This window comes from Mus caroli, unplaced genomic scaffold (assembly GCF_978045245.1).
Source record: "Mus caroli unplaced genomic scaffold, Mus_caroli_1 scaffold_16, whole genome shotgun sequence".
Classification (NCBI taxonomy): domain Eukaryota; kingdom Metazoa; phylum Chordata; class Mammalia; order Rodentia; family Muridae; genus Mus; species Mus caroli.
This window is the reverse complement of record NW_028227271.1, coordinates 48794828-48812196: the sequence shown is the minus strand read 5'-3', so window position 1 is coordinate 48812196 and position 17369 is coordinate 48794828. Positions and strand designations below refer to the sequence as shown.

The 17369-nt window shown below is 39.6% G+C and overlaps 1 protein-coding gene across 1 annotated transcript in view; it reads right to left on the bottom strand.

The window, feature by feature from the left end:
- Mrpl13 (mitochondrial ribosomal protein L13) overlaps positions 1-17369 on the bottom strand; it is a 30148-nt gene that overhangs the window by 4951 nt on the left and 7828 nt on the right. Inside the window, exons 3-6 of the mRNA XM_021183878.3 lie at positions 15982-16075; positions 4504-4564; positions 1327-1413; positions 233-354 (exon numbers count right to left, since the gene is read on the bottom strand). Coding sequence (XP_021039537.1) covers positions 233-354; positions 1327-1413; positions 4504-4564; positions 15982-16075 — 364 coding nt within the window. The remainder of the gene's footprint in view (positions 1-232; positions 355-1326; positions 1414-4503; positions 4565-15981; positions 16076-17369) is intronic.

Below are 17369 nucleotides of genomic sequence, written 5' to 3'. Positions count from 1 at the left end.
TGCAGACTCCCCCTTTAGGATGATGACAGTGGAGTTACCACTACAACAGTCACCCCACCGTCACCTCACACGGTCACAAGGCTTACAGACCTTTGGAGTCTGAGGTTAAGAGCTGCTGAGTTGCAAAGGGGACCTGACACTGTTTGCTCCTGCCACCTTTAAGGGTCTCACAGTTCTCAGAGCTCAGTTTGCAAACAGAAGAGCGGAAAGACCCAAGAGAATGCACACTTACGGAGTCCACACTCTGGGGAAGGCCTCTATTTCTTCTTGGGTGTACTCGTCCAGCCGTTTAGGCACTCTCCGTGGCTGAGGAAGCTCTTCCACTAAATTCTTAACAATATCTTCCGGAATATCCTACATTAAACATAGCAAGGCCTTAGAAATCTTAAAATATATTTATTAGTAAATAATAAACAGTATTAAAAACTACCAAAAGGAACAAGAAAACACTATAATCCTTAAAGCACACTGTATAAATCCTGAGAAGTTCAGTGGAGCAGCGATGCTCTCTGTAGTCGTCCTTCCTCCTGCTCTTCCTCCTTTCTGTTTACTGCTCCTTATTTTCTGGAGACAAGGCTCGACCCAGGTTGGCCATAAAAATATTCTAGACAGCCCAGGTTGGCTTTGAACTTGTGATTATCCTACCTCAGCTTTCCAAGAACGTGTTACAGATATGTGCCACTTTGGTAATCTAATTTTTAAAAAGTAGTAATGAATTTATTCCTTTTTGTCTGCTATAAAGAGGAGCTGTTTTGCCCATCCTCACACTCTTACATCTGGCCAAGTGTGTGCACCAGTTGCTGTATCCAGGGCTACTGCTTCCTGAATGCTACTTTTCCTTCTCAGAATTTAGCTTCGCCATGCAGCTAGTGACATAGCTTGCCTAAGTCCTCACTTAAAAAACTCCTTGTTAAGTCATGGGCAAGAATTTGCAACCAGGGTTATTGATCCATGATCCAAGCAGAGCTTCTATTTAGTACATAAAATGAAACAAAATTACTATTATTTTTTTCACAGGTAATGAAACCATCATTGAGGACTCCTCTTTCACAGGGTACCCATAATAGTTCCCATTAAAAAGAAAGCAGTGACTGACAGGCAAACAGAACTTGTAGATCTTTTTGACTGTTAGCGCAATGATATGTCACTTATCGGTTTAATGGAGGAATGATTACCAGTGTGTACACTGTGTTCTTTAACACGCAACAAATATGTTGGAAGCTGAGATACAACTATTGACAACAAGCCTCCATCAACTGTTTGGAAGCAGGAAGTAGGGCTTCCTTGCGCACCAAGGAGAAGCACTGCCCTCAGCTGCCGACTTACCTCGTCTGGAAAAAGATGCAGCCTTTGCATCATTGTCCTTCTGTGCAGGTTTTTGGGCAGCATGCCATAAATAGCCAATTTCACAATCTGAAAAACAGATACATGGAGGGCTTAAAACAAGGTGGGACTCAGGCGAGACTGAAAGCAGACACGATTAGAAATAGTTGTGCAAGGGCGTGGCTAAGAGTCTGTGTGAACTGGGAAGGAGACACTCCAAGGGAGCACCAGAAAGGGACTTCTGTTACTTTTCTACACTGCTGTTTCCTAGAGGGCCACTTGGTTATTGTTTATGGAGTAAAAGAGCAGACGGAAGGGACGCGGGAGCACCTTGTATGTGCTCAGTTTCAACCTAAGTCAGTCTCTAAGCTTATACAAGAACCCATGGGACCTGCATCCTGTCTCCTTCAGGAGAAAGACAGTGAGCTTTAACTTCACAAACCAATCTGAGTGTGGTGACACTGACAGTAAGACACAAGTTGGCAGCAGTGGTCACAGTGAATATCCACCAACAATTCACTACTTGCATGGTAGTCAGTGCGTCACATTTTAACAATGTATGGATGATGCTGTGAAGCAAGTACTGGAACCAGTCGCAGCTAGCAGCAGAGAAAACTGAGTGCAGATAGAGTGACCTAATTCCATCTATCTATCAAATGCTGTACTGGAATTCAAACTAAACAGTATTACTGCCAGGAAGAGAAACACAGTGTGTGCAATCACATGCGAAATACACTTCGCCCCATAAGTCACAACGATGTCACACCTTTGTGGCACTGCACGCACATGGTGCACAGACATATATGCGGGTAAAACACTCATCACAGAACAAAAATTGATAAATAAAATGTTAGCAAATTGAGATCTTTCAATGAGATAATAATGCAAATAGGTTTAAATGGAATATTTTAGAAGCCCTTACTAAACATTTTGTATTTTCTTTCAATTTTTGTTCATCAAAACTAAAATTAGAACAAAGTATAACGACACATGTGTATAAATTGCCATAGTTAAACCCATTTGTTGCACGGTAACTTAAAAAGTAAGAAAAATTTAAAATACTTTTAACAAACCTTATTGTATCAATATTAAGGTTGAATTGTACTGCTTCCTAGTGTACAGTTAACCTACCCACATGAAACAGAAACTAACTTCTCAGACTTTTAAAATATTTATAATTAAAATTCTAATTTGTTGCAACAGTTGTATTAGAGAGCATTATCCATCCAGCCTCAAGCCATAGCAAATAAGTTGAGCACAATACAGGGACCTGTAATAGTGTAAAAACACACTACCTATGAAACAGAGTGTTAACTTTTTCCTGAGAAGTAACGTCTGCGCGAATGATTCAGACGGCAACTGTGGAACTTCTAAATGCACCCAGTCTAAGCACAACCGAACGTCCTTTCCTGCATTTCACCAAGGAAGCTCGGGGGAGCACTAAACAAATGGCTGCATCAGGACAACCAATGCACTTATCTCCCTCCAAGTTTTTTTTTTTTTAAATAAGGAGTGATTTTGAAGTGATTCCTTATTCACTTATACGTGCATTTAAGAAAAAAGCTAACAGTTACCAAAAGGGAAAGGCTGTAAGTGTAGTTCAACGACTAGGTTTAATGACAGCCACGAAGGAGAGTTAAGTAGTAAGATACCAGCAAGTAGACTGGTTTTTACCAAACTTTGCTAAGTATGTCATTCAAGTGATAATAAACAATAATAATATTCATTATGATTATTTTCCCAACATATTTTCATTGGTTATTTGGGAATTTGATACAATGTGCCTCAAACACACTTGCTTCTGACTTCTCCCAGGTCCTCCCCTGCATCTTCATGCCCTGTCCCTTAGAAAAGAAAAAACATAGAACTCCAATTTGTGTTGTCCACATACTCACTGGAGCATGGCCAAACACCCAGTGGAAAGCCCCTTAAAGACAGTTGAATTCTTCCCCATGCCCCTGCCAGAAGCCATCAACTGTGAAGAGCTACACTCCTAATATTATTATTAATACTGTGTTTGCTACGTCATATACTTCAATAGTAACAAATATTTATTTATTAAATTAATAATCAAGCTATTGATTGTTCCTTAAACTATCTCGTAGGGCTAGAAATGCAGTTCAGTGGTAGGTCGTTGCCTAGCACGACCTAGACACTGGGTTTAATCCTTAACAAACATGCCTTTTCAAGATGTCTTACCCCTTCCAATTCAACACTCCTGTTACTTATCTTCATATCATTTGACTTTTGTTGGTTTTGGTTTTTGTTGGTGTGTGTATTTTTTCTTTGGTTACAATCCATTGTTCCCCTGTCTTCTTTCTGGGGTCTGTTTTCTCCTCCGGGACGTGTTGGGAGGGATAGTGGACATCAGAAGGGTTAGTTTAAACTATAGAAAGTTATAGTCCAGATAAATGCAAATCAAAAGACTGATGCCCTATGTTCAAATTTGGAGAGCAGTAGACCTCAAAGTAAGAAGCGTTGCTGGAGATGAAGGCCAAACACACTGACCTTGATCTATCTGTTCTGTAAGATTATTACTAAACTTAAATTCACCTAACACCGAACCTTCAAAATATACAATCCCCCAACTGACAGAGCTATATAGAAATGAACAAATCAGATTTTATTATCAAATAAACCTTTTATCAGATAATAAATCAGGCAAACAAGTTGGTAAGATTAAAATACACTAAGTAAATATACTATATCCCTCTTTCTTTCTCCAAGGTATTTGGAGCAAGCTCATTATATGCAATGACAGATTTGGCCAAAAACAAACAAACAAACAAACATACATACAAAAACAAAAAAACTATCTAAAATCTGGGTTGCTGTAACTAATGATAGTAATTAGGAAATAGAATTGAATGGCAATGAACATGACATTAATAAAACTTTGTGTAGCCAGGTGGAAGGGGAGGCACACCTTTAATATCAGCATTTAGATATCTGTGAGTTTGAAGCCAGCCTTGTCTACAGAATGAGTTCTTGAACAGCCAGAGCTACACAGAGAAATCTTGTCTCAAAAAAGCAACCTACCAAACAAACAAAAACCTCCAGAAACTTGGTATAATACAATGAAGCATGTATCGCCCTGAATGGTGCCTACATTAGAGGGGACATGATAAACACAGTCTGAATCAGTCTTGCCCGGATAACCGAGACACGCAAGACGCTTACCGCCACGGGGTCTTTCCGGTGAAGTTGCGCAGCTGTTACTTGTCTAAAGCCGCCTGGGTAGCTGTTAAAAGGAGAAACATGCTCTTAGGATGACCATGCTTTTACAACCACATAATGATTCTAATAAATTATAGTTTGCTTCTGTATACTATGTTTATTAGTTCTTAAAAATTAAATAATAGTCGGACCAGTGAAATGGCTCCGTGCGTAACTGCTTTTACCCAAGATTGATAACCTAAGTTTGTTCCCAGGGACCCAGAAAGTGGAACTGACTCCTTGACTCCATAAAGCAGAAGTTGTTCTCTGACCTCCATACCCATATGCATGGGCACCACACACTCACACACAGACACACACTGAATAAAAGCACTAGTAAACGGATATCTTTTTTTACAGATCTTTTATTTTTACGTGTGTTTATGCGAACCATGTGTGTGCAAGAGCCTGCAGAAGATAGAAGTACTCCCTGGAACTGGTGTTATAGGCAGTTGTCAGGGGCCATGTGGGTACTGGGATCTTACCATAAGAGCAGTAAGTGCTATTAACTGCTGAAATATCTCTTCAGCCTTAAAGAGATATTTCTTTTTAAAATTTTATTATTAATTATTTTTGCATGGGTATTTAGCCTGCATGTATGTCTATGTGCCACACATGTGCCTGATGCCCCCAGAGGTAAGAGAGGGTGTAACATGCCCTGGACATGGAATTAAAAGATGGTCACGTGGGTGCTGAAATTGAACCCAGGTCCTCTGGAAGAACAGCCAGGGTTCTTAACTGCTGAGCCATCTCTCCAGCCCCAGGATTTCTTTCTTTAAAAATCAATCGAGGAACAATAAAGAAATAGTAAGGAGGCTGAGGAAGTGAATTGGTGAGTGAAGTGCTTGCTGTGTAAGAACGAGGATGTGAGTTTGGATCCTGGGAGCTGTAGAAAAGCCAGATGCAGATGGGAGGTGCACAGAGACCATGTGACAGCAGAAAAGCACACACAGCACACACCCCAGGACCCAGAAACCCTGTCTCAAACCAAGGTGAAAGTTAAGGATCACCACGTGAGGTTGCCCCCTGATCTCCATATGTGCTGTGGCATATGCACGCGCTCACTTTCACACACAAATTATAAATAATTAGTAAGCCATGCTAATTGAAATATTATTCTCTTGAGTGGCTATGACTATTTCATAGGTACTTATTTCAGGAAACTTTCTTTTTTTTTTTTTTTTGATTTTTAGTATTTTTATTACATATTTTCCTCGATTACATTTCCAATGCTATCCCAAAAGTCCCCCATAGCGCCCCCCACTTCCCTACCCACCCATTCCCATTCTTTTGGCCCTGGCATTCCCCTATATTGGGGCATATAAAGTTTGCAAGTCCAATGGGCCTCTCTTTCCATTGATGGCCGACTAGGCCATCTTTCGATACATATGCAGCTAGAGACAAGAGCTCCGGGGTTCTGGTTAGTACATCATGTTGTTCCAACAATAGGGTTGCAGATCCCTTTAGCTCCTTGGGTACTTTCTCTAACTTCTCCATTGGGAGCCCTGTGATACATCCAATAGCTGACTGTGAACATCCACTCCTGTGTTTGCTAGGCCCCGGCATCTTCTCACAAGAGACAGCTTTATTTGGGTCCTTTCAGCAAAATCTTGCTAGTGTATGCAATGGTGTCAGCGTTTAGAAGCTGATTATGGGATGGATCCCTGGATACAGCAGTCTCTAAATGGTCCATCCTTTCATCACAGCTACGAACTTTGTCTCTGTAACTCCTTCCCTGGGTGTTTTGTTCCCAATTCTAAGAAGGTGCACAGTGTCCACACTTTGGTCTTCATTCTTCTTGAGTTTCATGCGTTTAGCAAATTGTATCTTATATCTTGGGTATCCTAAGTTTTGGGCTAATATCCACTTATCAGTGAATACATATTGTGTGAGTTCTTTTGTGATTGTGTTATTTCACTCAAGATGATGCCCTCCAGGTCCATCCATTTGGCTAGGAATTTCATAAATTCATTCTTTTTAATAGCTGAGTAGTACTCCATTGTGTAAATGTACCATAATTTCTGTATCCATTCCTCTGTTGAGGGACATCTGGGTTCTTTCCAGCTTCTGGCTATTATAAATAGGGCTGCTATGAACATAGTGGAGCATGTGTCCTTTTTACCGGTTGGGACATCTTCTGGATATATGCCCAGGAGAGGTATTGCTGGATCCTCCGGTAGTACTATGTCCAATTTTCTGAGGAACCGCCAGACTGATTTCCAGAGTGGTGGTATAAGCTTGCAATCCCAACAACAATGGAGGAGTGTTCCTCTTTCTCCACATCCTCGCCAGCATCTGCTGTCACCTGAATTTTTGATCTTAGCCATTCTGACTGGTGTGAGGTGGAATCTCAGGGTTGTTTTGATTTGCATTTCCCTGATGATTAAGGATGTTGAACATTTTTTCAGGTGTTTCTCTGCCATTCAGTATTCCTCAGGTGAGAATTCTTTGTTCAGTTCTGAGCCCCATTTTTTAATGGGGTTATTTGACTTTCTGGAGTCCACCTTCTTGAGTTCTTTATATATATTGGATATTAGTCCCTTATCTGATTTAGGATAGGTGAAGATCCTTTCCCAATCTGTTGGTGGTTTTTTTGTCTTATTGATGGTGTCTTTAGCCTTGCAGAAGCTTTGTAGTTTCATGAGGTCCCACTTGTCAATTCTCGATCTTACAGCACAAGCCATTACTGTTCTATTCAGGAATTTTTCCCCTGTGCCCATATCTTCAAGGCTTTTCCCCACTTTCTCCTCTATAAGTTTCAGTGTCTCTGGTTTTATGTGAAGTTCCTTGATCCACTTAGACTTGACCTTAGTACAAGGAGATAGGAATGGATCGATTCGCATTCTTCTACATGTTAGCAACCAGTTGTGCCAGCACCATTTGTTGAAAATGCTGTCTTTCTTCCACTGGATGTTTTTAGCTCCCTTGTCGAAGATCAAGTGACCATAGGTGTGTGGGTTCATTTCTGGGTCTTCAATTCTATTCCATTGGTCTATTTGTCTGTCACTATACCAGTACCATGCAGTTTTTATCACAATTGCTCTGTAGTAGAGCTTTAGGTCCGGCATGGTGATTCCACCAGAGGTTCTTTTATCCTTGAGAAGAGTTTTTGCTATCCTAGGTTTTTTGTTATTCCAGATGAATTTGCAGATTGCACTTTCTAATTCCTTGAAGAATTGATTTGGAATTTTGATGGGGATTGCATTGAATCTGTAGATTGCTTTTGGCAAGATAGCCATTTTTATAATGTTGATCCTGCCAATCCATGAGCATGGGAGATCTTTCCATCTTCTGAGATCTTCTATAATTTCTTTCTTCAGAGACTTGAAGTTCTTATTATACGGATCTTTCACTTCTTAGTTAGGGTCACGCCAAGATATTTAATATTATTTGTGACTATTGAGAAGGGTGTTGTTTCCCTAATTTCTTTCTCAGCCTGTTTATTCTTTGTGTAGAGAAAGGCCATTGATTTGTTTGAGTTAATTTTATATCCAGCTACTTCACCGAAGCTGTTTATCAGGCTTAGGAGTTCTCTGGTGGAATTTTTAGGGTCACTTATATATACTATCATATCATCTGCAAAAAGTGATATTTTGACTTCATCTTTTCCAATTTGTATCCCTTTGATCTCCTTTTGTTGTCGAATTGCTCTGGCTAGGACTTCAAGTACAATGTTGAATAGGTATGGAGAAAGTGGACAGCCTTGTCTAGTCCCTGATTTTAGAGGGATTGCTTCAAGCTTCTCACCATTTACTTTGATGTTGGCTACTGGTTTGCTGTAGATTGCTTTTATCATGTTTAGGTATGGGCCTTGAATTCCTGATCTTTCCAAGACTTTTATCATGAATGGGTGTTGGATCTTGTCAAATGCTTTTTCCGCATCTAACGAGATGACCATGTGGTTTTTGTCTTTGAGTTTGTTTATATACTGGATTACGTTGATGGATTTCCGTATATTGAACCATCCCTGCATCCCTGGGATGAAACCTACTTGGTCAGGATGGATGATTGTTTTGATGTGTTCTTGGATTCGGTTAGCAAGAACTTTATTGAGGATTTTTGCATCAATATTCATAAGGGATATTGGTCTGAAGTTTTCTATCTTTGTTGGGTCTTTTTGTGGTTTAGGTATCAGAGTAATTGTGGCTTCATAGAATGAGTTGGGTAGAGTACCTTCTGTTTCTATTTTGTGGAATAGTTTGTGAAGAACTGGGATTAGATCTTCTTTGAAGGTCCGATAGAACTCTGCACTAAACCCATCTGGTCCTGGGCTTTTTTTTTAGTTTGGAGACTATTAATGACTGCTTCTATTTCTTTGGGGGATATAGGGCTGTTTAGATCATTAACCTGATCTTGATTCAACTTTGGTACCTGGTATCTGTCTAGGAACTTCTCCATTTCATACAGGTTCTCCAGTTTTGTTGAGTATAGCCTTTGGTAGAAGGATCTGATGGTGTTTTGGATGTCTTCAGGATCTGTTGTTATGTCTCCTTTTTCATTTCTGATTTTGTTAATTAGGATGCTTTCCCTGTGCCCTCTAGTGAGTCTGGCTAAGGGTTTATCTATCTTGTTGATTTTCTCAAAGAACCAGCTCCTTGATTGGTTGATTCTTTGAATAGTTTTTCTTGTTTCCACTTGGTTGATTTCACCCCTGAGTTTGATTATTTCCTGCCGTCTACTCCTCTTGGGTGAATTTGCTTCCTTTTGTTCTACTGTTTTTAGGTGTGTTGTCAAGCTGCTAATGTGTGCTCTCTCTAGTTTCCTTTTGGAGGCACTCAGAGCTATGAGTTTTCCTCTTAGAAATGCTTTCATTGCGTCCCATAAGTTTGGGTATGTTGTGGCTTCATTTTCATTGAACTCTAAAAAGTCCTTAATTTCTTTCTTTATTCCTTCCTTGACCAAGGTATCATTGAGAAGAGTGTTGTTCAGTTTCGACGTGAAGGTTGGCTTTCTATTATTTATTTTGTTATTGAAGATCAGCCTTAGTCCATGGTGATCTGATAGGATGCATGGGACAATTTCAATATTTTTGTATCTGTTGAGGCCTGCTTTGTGACCAATTATGTGGTCAATTTTGGAGAAGGTACCATGAGGTGCTGAGAAGAAGGTATATCCTTTTGTTTTAGGATAGAATGTTCTGTAGATATCTGCCAGATCCATTTGATTCATAATTTCTCTTAGTTTCACTGTGTCCCTGTTTAGTTTCTGTTTCCATGATCTGTCCATTGGTGAAAGTGGTGTGTTGAAGTCTCCCACTATTATTGTATGAGGTGCAATGTGTGCTTTGAGATTTACTAAAGTTTCTTTAATGAATGTGGCTGCCTTTGTATTTGGAGCATAGATATTCAGGATTGATAGTTCCTTTTGGAGGATTTTACCTTTGATGAGTATGAAGTGTCCCTCCCTGTCTTTTTTAATGACTTTGGGTTGGAAGTCAATCTTATCAGATATTAGAATGGCTACTCCAGCTTGTTTCTTCATGCCATTTGCTTGGAAAATTGTTTTCCAGCCTTTCAGTCTGAGGTAGTGTCTATCCTTTTCTCTGAGATGAGTTTCCTGTAAGCAGCAAAATGTTGGGTCTTGTTTGTGTAGCCAGTTTGTTAGTCTATGTCTTTTTATCGGGGAGTTGAGTCCATTGATATTAAGAGATATTAAGGAAAAGTAATTGTTGTTTCCTGTTATTATTGTTGTTAAAGTTGGCATTTTGTTCTTGTGGCTGTCTTCTTTTAGGTTTGTTGAGGGATTACCTTCTTGTTGTTTCTAGGGCGTGGTTCCTGTCCTTGTATTGGTTTTTTTCTGTTATTATCCTTTGAAGGGCTGGATTCGTGGAGAGATAATGTGTGAATTTGGTTTTGTCGTGGAATACTTTGGTTTCTCCATCTATGTTAATTGAGAGTTTGGCTGGGTATAGTAGCCTGGGCTGGAATTTGTGTTCTTTTAATGTCTGTATAACATCCGTCCAGGATCTTCTGGCTTTCATAGTCTCTGGTGAAAAATCTGGTGTAATTCTGATAGGCTTTCCTTTATATGTTACTTGGCCTTTTTCTCTTACTGCTTTTAGTATTCTATCTTTATTTAGAGCATTTGTTGTTCTGATTATTATGTGTCGGGAGGTATTTCTTTTCTGGTCCAGTCTATTTGGAGTTCTGTAGGCTTCTTGTATGTTCATGGGCATCTCTTTCTTTAGATTTGGGAAGTTTTCTTCTATAATTTTGTTGAAGATGTTTGCTGGTCCTTTGAGTTGAAAATCTTCATTCTCATCCACTCCTATTATCCGTAGGTTTGGTCTTCTCATTGTGTCCTGTATTTCTTGGATGTTTTGAGTTAGGATCTTTTTGCATTTTACATTTTCCTTGATTGTTGTGCCGATGTTCTCTATGGAATCTTCTGCACCTGAGATTCTCTCTTCCATCTCTTGTATTCTGTTGCTGATGCTGGTATCTATGGTTCCAGATTTCTTTCCTAGGGTTTTTATCTCCAGTGTTGCCTCATTTTGGGTTTTCTTTATTGTGTCTACTTCCCTTTTTAGGTCTAGTATGGTTTTGTTCATTTCCATCATCTGTTTGGATGTGTTTTCCTATTTTTCTGTAAGGACTTCTCCCTGTTTGATTATGTTATCCTGTTTTTCTTTAAGGATTTGTAACTCTTTAGCAGTGTTCTCCTGCAATTCTTTAAGGGATTTTTGTGCTTCCTCTTTAATGTCTTCTACCTGTTTAGCAGTGTTCTCCTGTATTTCTTTAAGTGCGTTATTAAAGTCCTTCTTGAAGTCCTCTACCATCATCAGGAGATATGCTTTTAGATCCGTGTCTAGCTTTTCCGGTGTGTTGGGGTGCCCTGGACTGGGCGAAGTGGGGGTGCTGGGTTCTGATGATGGTGAGTGGTCTTGGTTTCTGTTAGTAAGATTATTACGTTTACCTTTCGCCATCTGGTAATCTCTGGGGTTAGTTGTTATTGTTGTCACTGTTTAAAGATTGGAGCAGAAGCTGTGTTCCACTCACCAGCAGTCTCAAAATCCTGCGGCGGGGGTCGTGGGTAGCTGACGGTACCCCGGTGCTGGTCCAGCCGGAAGAGGCCTGTGGTCCTACTCAGGCCGGTTTCTGCTTCCCTAACTAATGCAGTCTCAGGTCCCGCGCGCAATTGGATTGGAGCAGAAGATGTGCTCCACTCACCAGAAGTTTTAAGATCCTGTGGCGGGTGTTGTAGGTAGCTGGCGAGTGTCAGCCGACCCTGCGCCCCAGCTGCCCCGGTGCTTTTCTGACCGGAAGAGGCTTGTGGCCCTACGTAGGCCGGATTTCTCTCTCCCCAACCAGAGCAGTCTCAGGTCCCGCGTGATTGGACTGGAGCAGAAGCTGTGTTCCACTCACCAGCAGTCCCAAAATCCTGCGGCGGGGGTCGTGGGTAGCTGGCGGGTGTCAGGCAACCCTGCGTTCCAGCTGCCCCGGTGCTTTTCTCAGGAAAGTTTCGTGGCATAATTATTTTCATATTAATTTTGTCATTCATTCATTTAACCATTTGTTCTGCCTAGATTACCACTCATTTATTTAAAAAAAAAAAAAAAAAAAAGGAAACAGCAGTGAGCCAGTCAATTTCTGTTCCTTACCAAGTGAGACTAATTATGCAATGTAGGTGTGACAACGGGAAAGGGGGTGGCAGAACACTTGGTCCTGAGTCAAGTTCATTCTCCCTTCTTATATTGAGACACGGTCAGTCTCATGGCTCAGGCTGGCCTCGGCCTCCTCACACAGCTGAAAGTTGATGCTCAACTCCTGATCTTCTCTCCTCCACTTTCCAAGTACTGGCAATGTTGGTGGGTGCCAGCAATCTGGCCAGTTCGTCACACAGGTAACTATCCTGTTTTAAACGTCAGTGAAAGATCACTAGGAATTATGGGTTGGGTCTACATAGTAAGTCACATACTTCCTAGTGCTCAGATCAACTATCAGACTTAAAAGGACAAACTGGAGTCAGCCTGGTAACCAGATCCAGAGCTAGAAATCAGACTCTGTCAGAGGCTCTCAGTGTAACAGTGAGACTGGTTTTATATCTGTATATGGGTTAATCTAATAAAAACTATTATTTGCCCCAACCAATTTTTTAAAAGTCTGTATGTCAGAGGAGAAAATTACATTTATAAAAGTGTAAGAAACTGACACTCCATGGCTATAAAGGTTTACAACTTTAAATAAAAGAAAAAATTTAAATAATTTTTGCAAAAAGAGAAAATGAGGACATCCAGTGGATTCTAAAAGAAAAATTTAGGCTTACACAAATTTAAATTTCTCTCAAGTAAGTTTCTTTTAAGTAACTTTCAAGAAATTCTGAAAGCATTTTAAGATGACTGAGAAAAGAAACTATATATTAGGAACTCAACTTAAAAAATAGTTTAAACATTTACTGAGGAAGATGGGTAATTTTCAAACTGATACAACTTATTTGTTTCATGGAATTTCAATTTTCACGAAAGACACCCGTCTAGACATCTATTCCTATAGTCTTTCCCTTCATGGAAAACCACTTTGTAACGTCTACACTAAAGATCATCTTGCTATTTTTAACAGTGGGCTGGCAAATGCTAAAGCATAATACCACTTATGCTATATTTCAGGGCTTTGGACTTTCTCCTAAAGGACCTGGAAAGCTAATGCAAATCCCAAGCAGTGGGTAACTCAAGTAATACGATATGCAATTGATTCTCACAAGTGAAGAAAGACTGATGATATGACAGCCACAAGCTTCCCATGTGAATTAATTCCACTTATATTTTCTAGGAGTCTGTTTTGCTGCGCATTGGAGATGCCCAGGTAACTAAGACAGGACGCTGACGTGAAGAGCGCTGATGCGATTCTGCTCAGCCATGTCAACACACTTCAGTGAGTTTAGACAAGGTAACTCAACACTGAAACCGTGAGAGGTTGATGTTCATAAACTACTTGTCAGAGAGGACTTCCTGAGACAGGAAACAGAAGAATTTCAATTCAAAGGCCAGATTAAATTATATAAAAGTTAAGTAACAGTAAAAAAATCATCATAAAGTTAATAAGAAACAAAAATAGGACAATATACTAAAATTCCTAATAGATTAAAAGCTCATAAGCAGTGGTTAGGAAGCTGGGAGTGAAGCACACTTCTATACACCCAGCACTTGCAGGCAGAGGCAGGAGGATAAGCAGTTCAAAGTCAGATTCAGCTACATAATGAGCTCAAGACAGGCCTGGGCTTCAAAGTCTATCTAAAAGAACCCCAAAGAAATAAATAATGTTCTACCCCACTTAACAAAAAAAGAGGAGGTAACACAAAAGGACAGAAAACTCACTATTAAGCAAACGAAAATAATCAGATGTCCATAAACATTTCAAAGCCTTATTGGTATTGTTTCTAATATTATGCCCATAGTCATCAAAAACCATTATATCATTATATATATGTATGTACATATATATGCATATATATGTATACATACACATACACATATATGTATATGTGTGTGTTTCTAGAGTAGTAGAATGCTTCCAGAAATGCCCGTCAAAAGACCTATTCATTCCTTTTATCTTGAAATTCATTTCTTTTCCAGAGGATTATTTTAAATGAACTTACGTATTTTATAAAGCCAATGGATTATGATTCTTCCCAACTCTATAAATATCTAAATTTTGTTTCATTTTAAACACAGAAGAATAATTAAGCATGGTAGAACATATACACTGCTATATAATGACTAAAATAATTTTTATGAAACCGAAAAAAAAGACATAAACTTATATACATCCTAAAATGTCAGGTCATGAATAAGAAGTGAATTTCATACCTTTTAAAAAACTCATTTTCTAAAATCATGTATGTTAAAAATTTTGACTAGAAAGTAAATTTTGAATACAGAGTTATGATACAGTACAGTACATAAAAGCATAAGAGAGCAAGCAGTACACACAGGTATGGCGAATAGCAAACAGAGAAACAGAAGGCGATCATCTCCTGGGCAGCAGGAACAGAGGGAAGGCACTCCAGCAGTTGACAAGAGGTGAGGGCTAATGGATAAACTGGAGCCCTTGAGAAAGAGGGTTAATGGCACTCTGTTGGAGGAGCAGCCCATGCATAGGCATGGAGGGGAGCAATCACAGTGTACACTAAAAAGCATCACTGTCAGCTGCAGCATGAAAAGCACTGAGACTTTTCACCAGCCAGGGAGGAGGTGGTACCCTCTGACGTCCTCCCCACACAGGCTGCCCCCAGTGCACTGTGCCACCTGCTGTCACGCATCTGCCCTGCATCTGCAGCAAGACATGGGATGCTGCAGGGACTGACACAGCCTCTTGGTTAAAGGCAACATACGTTCTCAGGACTTTTTACAATGCTTTCCCAGTTACTTCTTGTTTTGTAGAACTCAGTTTACAGGGATTTGCCAGAAGCAGACGTTACTAGAGATGCACATGAGTTTATTTCTGTGAAACTGTATCAAAATTTCCAGAACATATTTTCAGGGGGTAAACGGACACATTATGGCTTTAAAACATAAAGGTATCTAAAGCACTTGGGTAAGAGAGGAAAAGAACACTATGACATCAAAGGCGAAAGTGAGGTCAGAAATGAATGATCTTAATCAGGAGTGACTATCAGGGCTGGCAGCTGACAACCGTGTGTAACTGCAGTTTCAGGGGTTCCAGTGCCCTCTTCTGGCCTCTTTGTGCACTATACTCAAGTGGGCCACATAGATACATGGAGGCAAAATTTTTATACACATACAATTTTTAAAAAAATGAGTGGAAGGTCAACATAAAATGGATGACAGCACCGAGATAGACTTAAGAAGATTCTGTCCTTCACCTGAATTGGTGGGTTAAGTGGACGCAGAGAGCAACATCAGGACCTCAAAATCAAATGACGGAGATAAAATCTAAACTGCAACAGCTAATCTGTTACCACTGGACCAACACAATTAAAACATATAAAAAGGAAGAAACTTGATTTAACTGGAACAGGTGAAAAAACCTTAGGAGTTCTGGCTGGCAGTAAAAATTAAGAGCCACAATATTGACATGGCAAAATCTATTTTACAATAAACAACATTCTAACTGGGAAGATGGAGGAGAGAGAGTCCCACTGTCCCTGGGAACCCTCAGAACACCTGGATAAGTGCATCTCTGTGGAGAGACGGAGACAGACAAGACGGGAGCTAGAGAAAAGCCATCATTCTCTAGCCCCCATGTGAGATTTCAGCGTCCAGACAGCACTGTGAACAGTAAGATGGATCACAGGAGAAAGACTGAGTGTTACTGACTGGTGGTGGTCTGTGTTTGTTCACTAAGCTACATACGCAACATCAGGAAAATCAGTATTTCCTTAGATGCCATTTTAAAAAACTCTCCTTTTCCTTTAAACGAAGGGCAACAGTATCATTAAAACCACACATCTGAACCGCATTCCTTAGCCATGGTGTTCTCTTACCCCGTATGTGAGGAGTACACTTTTTGTTCCCATTTGTTTCCAGAAAATGCAATATGTCTTGTGTTTATTATGACAACGTGGTCTCCACAGTCACCTAGGTTTAAAAAGAAACAAGGCAGAGACTGTATATGAAAACATCAAAGCCTTAAGAAAAAATGTGGCTTGATTATTTAGTTACCAAAGTGTTAACAACACACTCAAAAGTGAAAATCCCAACACAACAGCCTTGACCACATTTGTCTCACTGGATGTTAAGCACCATGTAGGCAGACAGAGCTGCCAGGCTGGCTGCAGAATCTCAACACTAGAAAAGCCGTAAAAGAAAAATTTAAAAGATGACAACACATTCTTTAGGGCATATAATTTGTATTCCCTTTATTCCTCTCATCGATAATTAAATCTCTGTGCTAAAATGTTTACATTTAAACATTTCTATTACATATTTACCTTTTAGTGGATGATACAAGTTTTCCTTTACAAATAGCAAAGAATATGAAAACAATCTGTACATAAAAGCACGAAGCATGTTTTGCCAATAGGCGAACTAGAAACAAATGTGAGACATTACAATCGATTACTATTCTTTTCAATTTTAGAGAACAATGGAGCACTATGGCTTTCTGCTTAAATATGGCCACAAGGTGTTTTCCAGCCACACTGAACTAATTACACCTAAATGGTACTCTCAGTAATGACTGTAACCATAATGGACAGGACAGATGACCTGAGAACCAAAGTACATGTCCTGCAACAGCGTCTTCCAGAAAAACACCTTCAAGTTTGCATCCATCTAAAAGCAAACTGAGATGTCAACATGCAAGTTTCAACATGAACCACTGTGTATGATGTCACTGGCTGATCTGAAACCTTAAATCACTATTCTACTACTAAGGAAAAAACTAACAAAAGATTCTAGAACTATATTTTAAATGTCACTAAAAATAGAAACTATAAATTAGTATACTACTATAATCTCCAAAAATTGCATGAAAAGATTCCACGCCAAGAATGAACCTAAACACAAATTTTCAGACAGGTTCCTATTTTCGATCAAGGGTGATGGACCAGTGGTAGGGAAGGCGAGTCAGTTTTCATTACTAGTGTAAAGAAGGAGAAACTGGAAAGCGTTTTAACTTCGCACTATAGTGGAATTTTAAAAAGGCTGTAAAAATGTACAAAACATCTAGAGTCACTTAAAAAATTTACAGAAGTCAAAAAGACTCTTCGGACAGGCAGTAGTCAAAACACCACAATTAAGATGAAAGCAAGTTCTTTTACATCTAAGATGTAGAATCTTTTTTTTTTTTTGTTATCGTCAAAGCTTGTTCCTATTACTTCAAAATAAAATGGATCTGCGATTAAATATTTATGTCTAAGTGAACCATGGA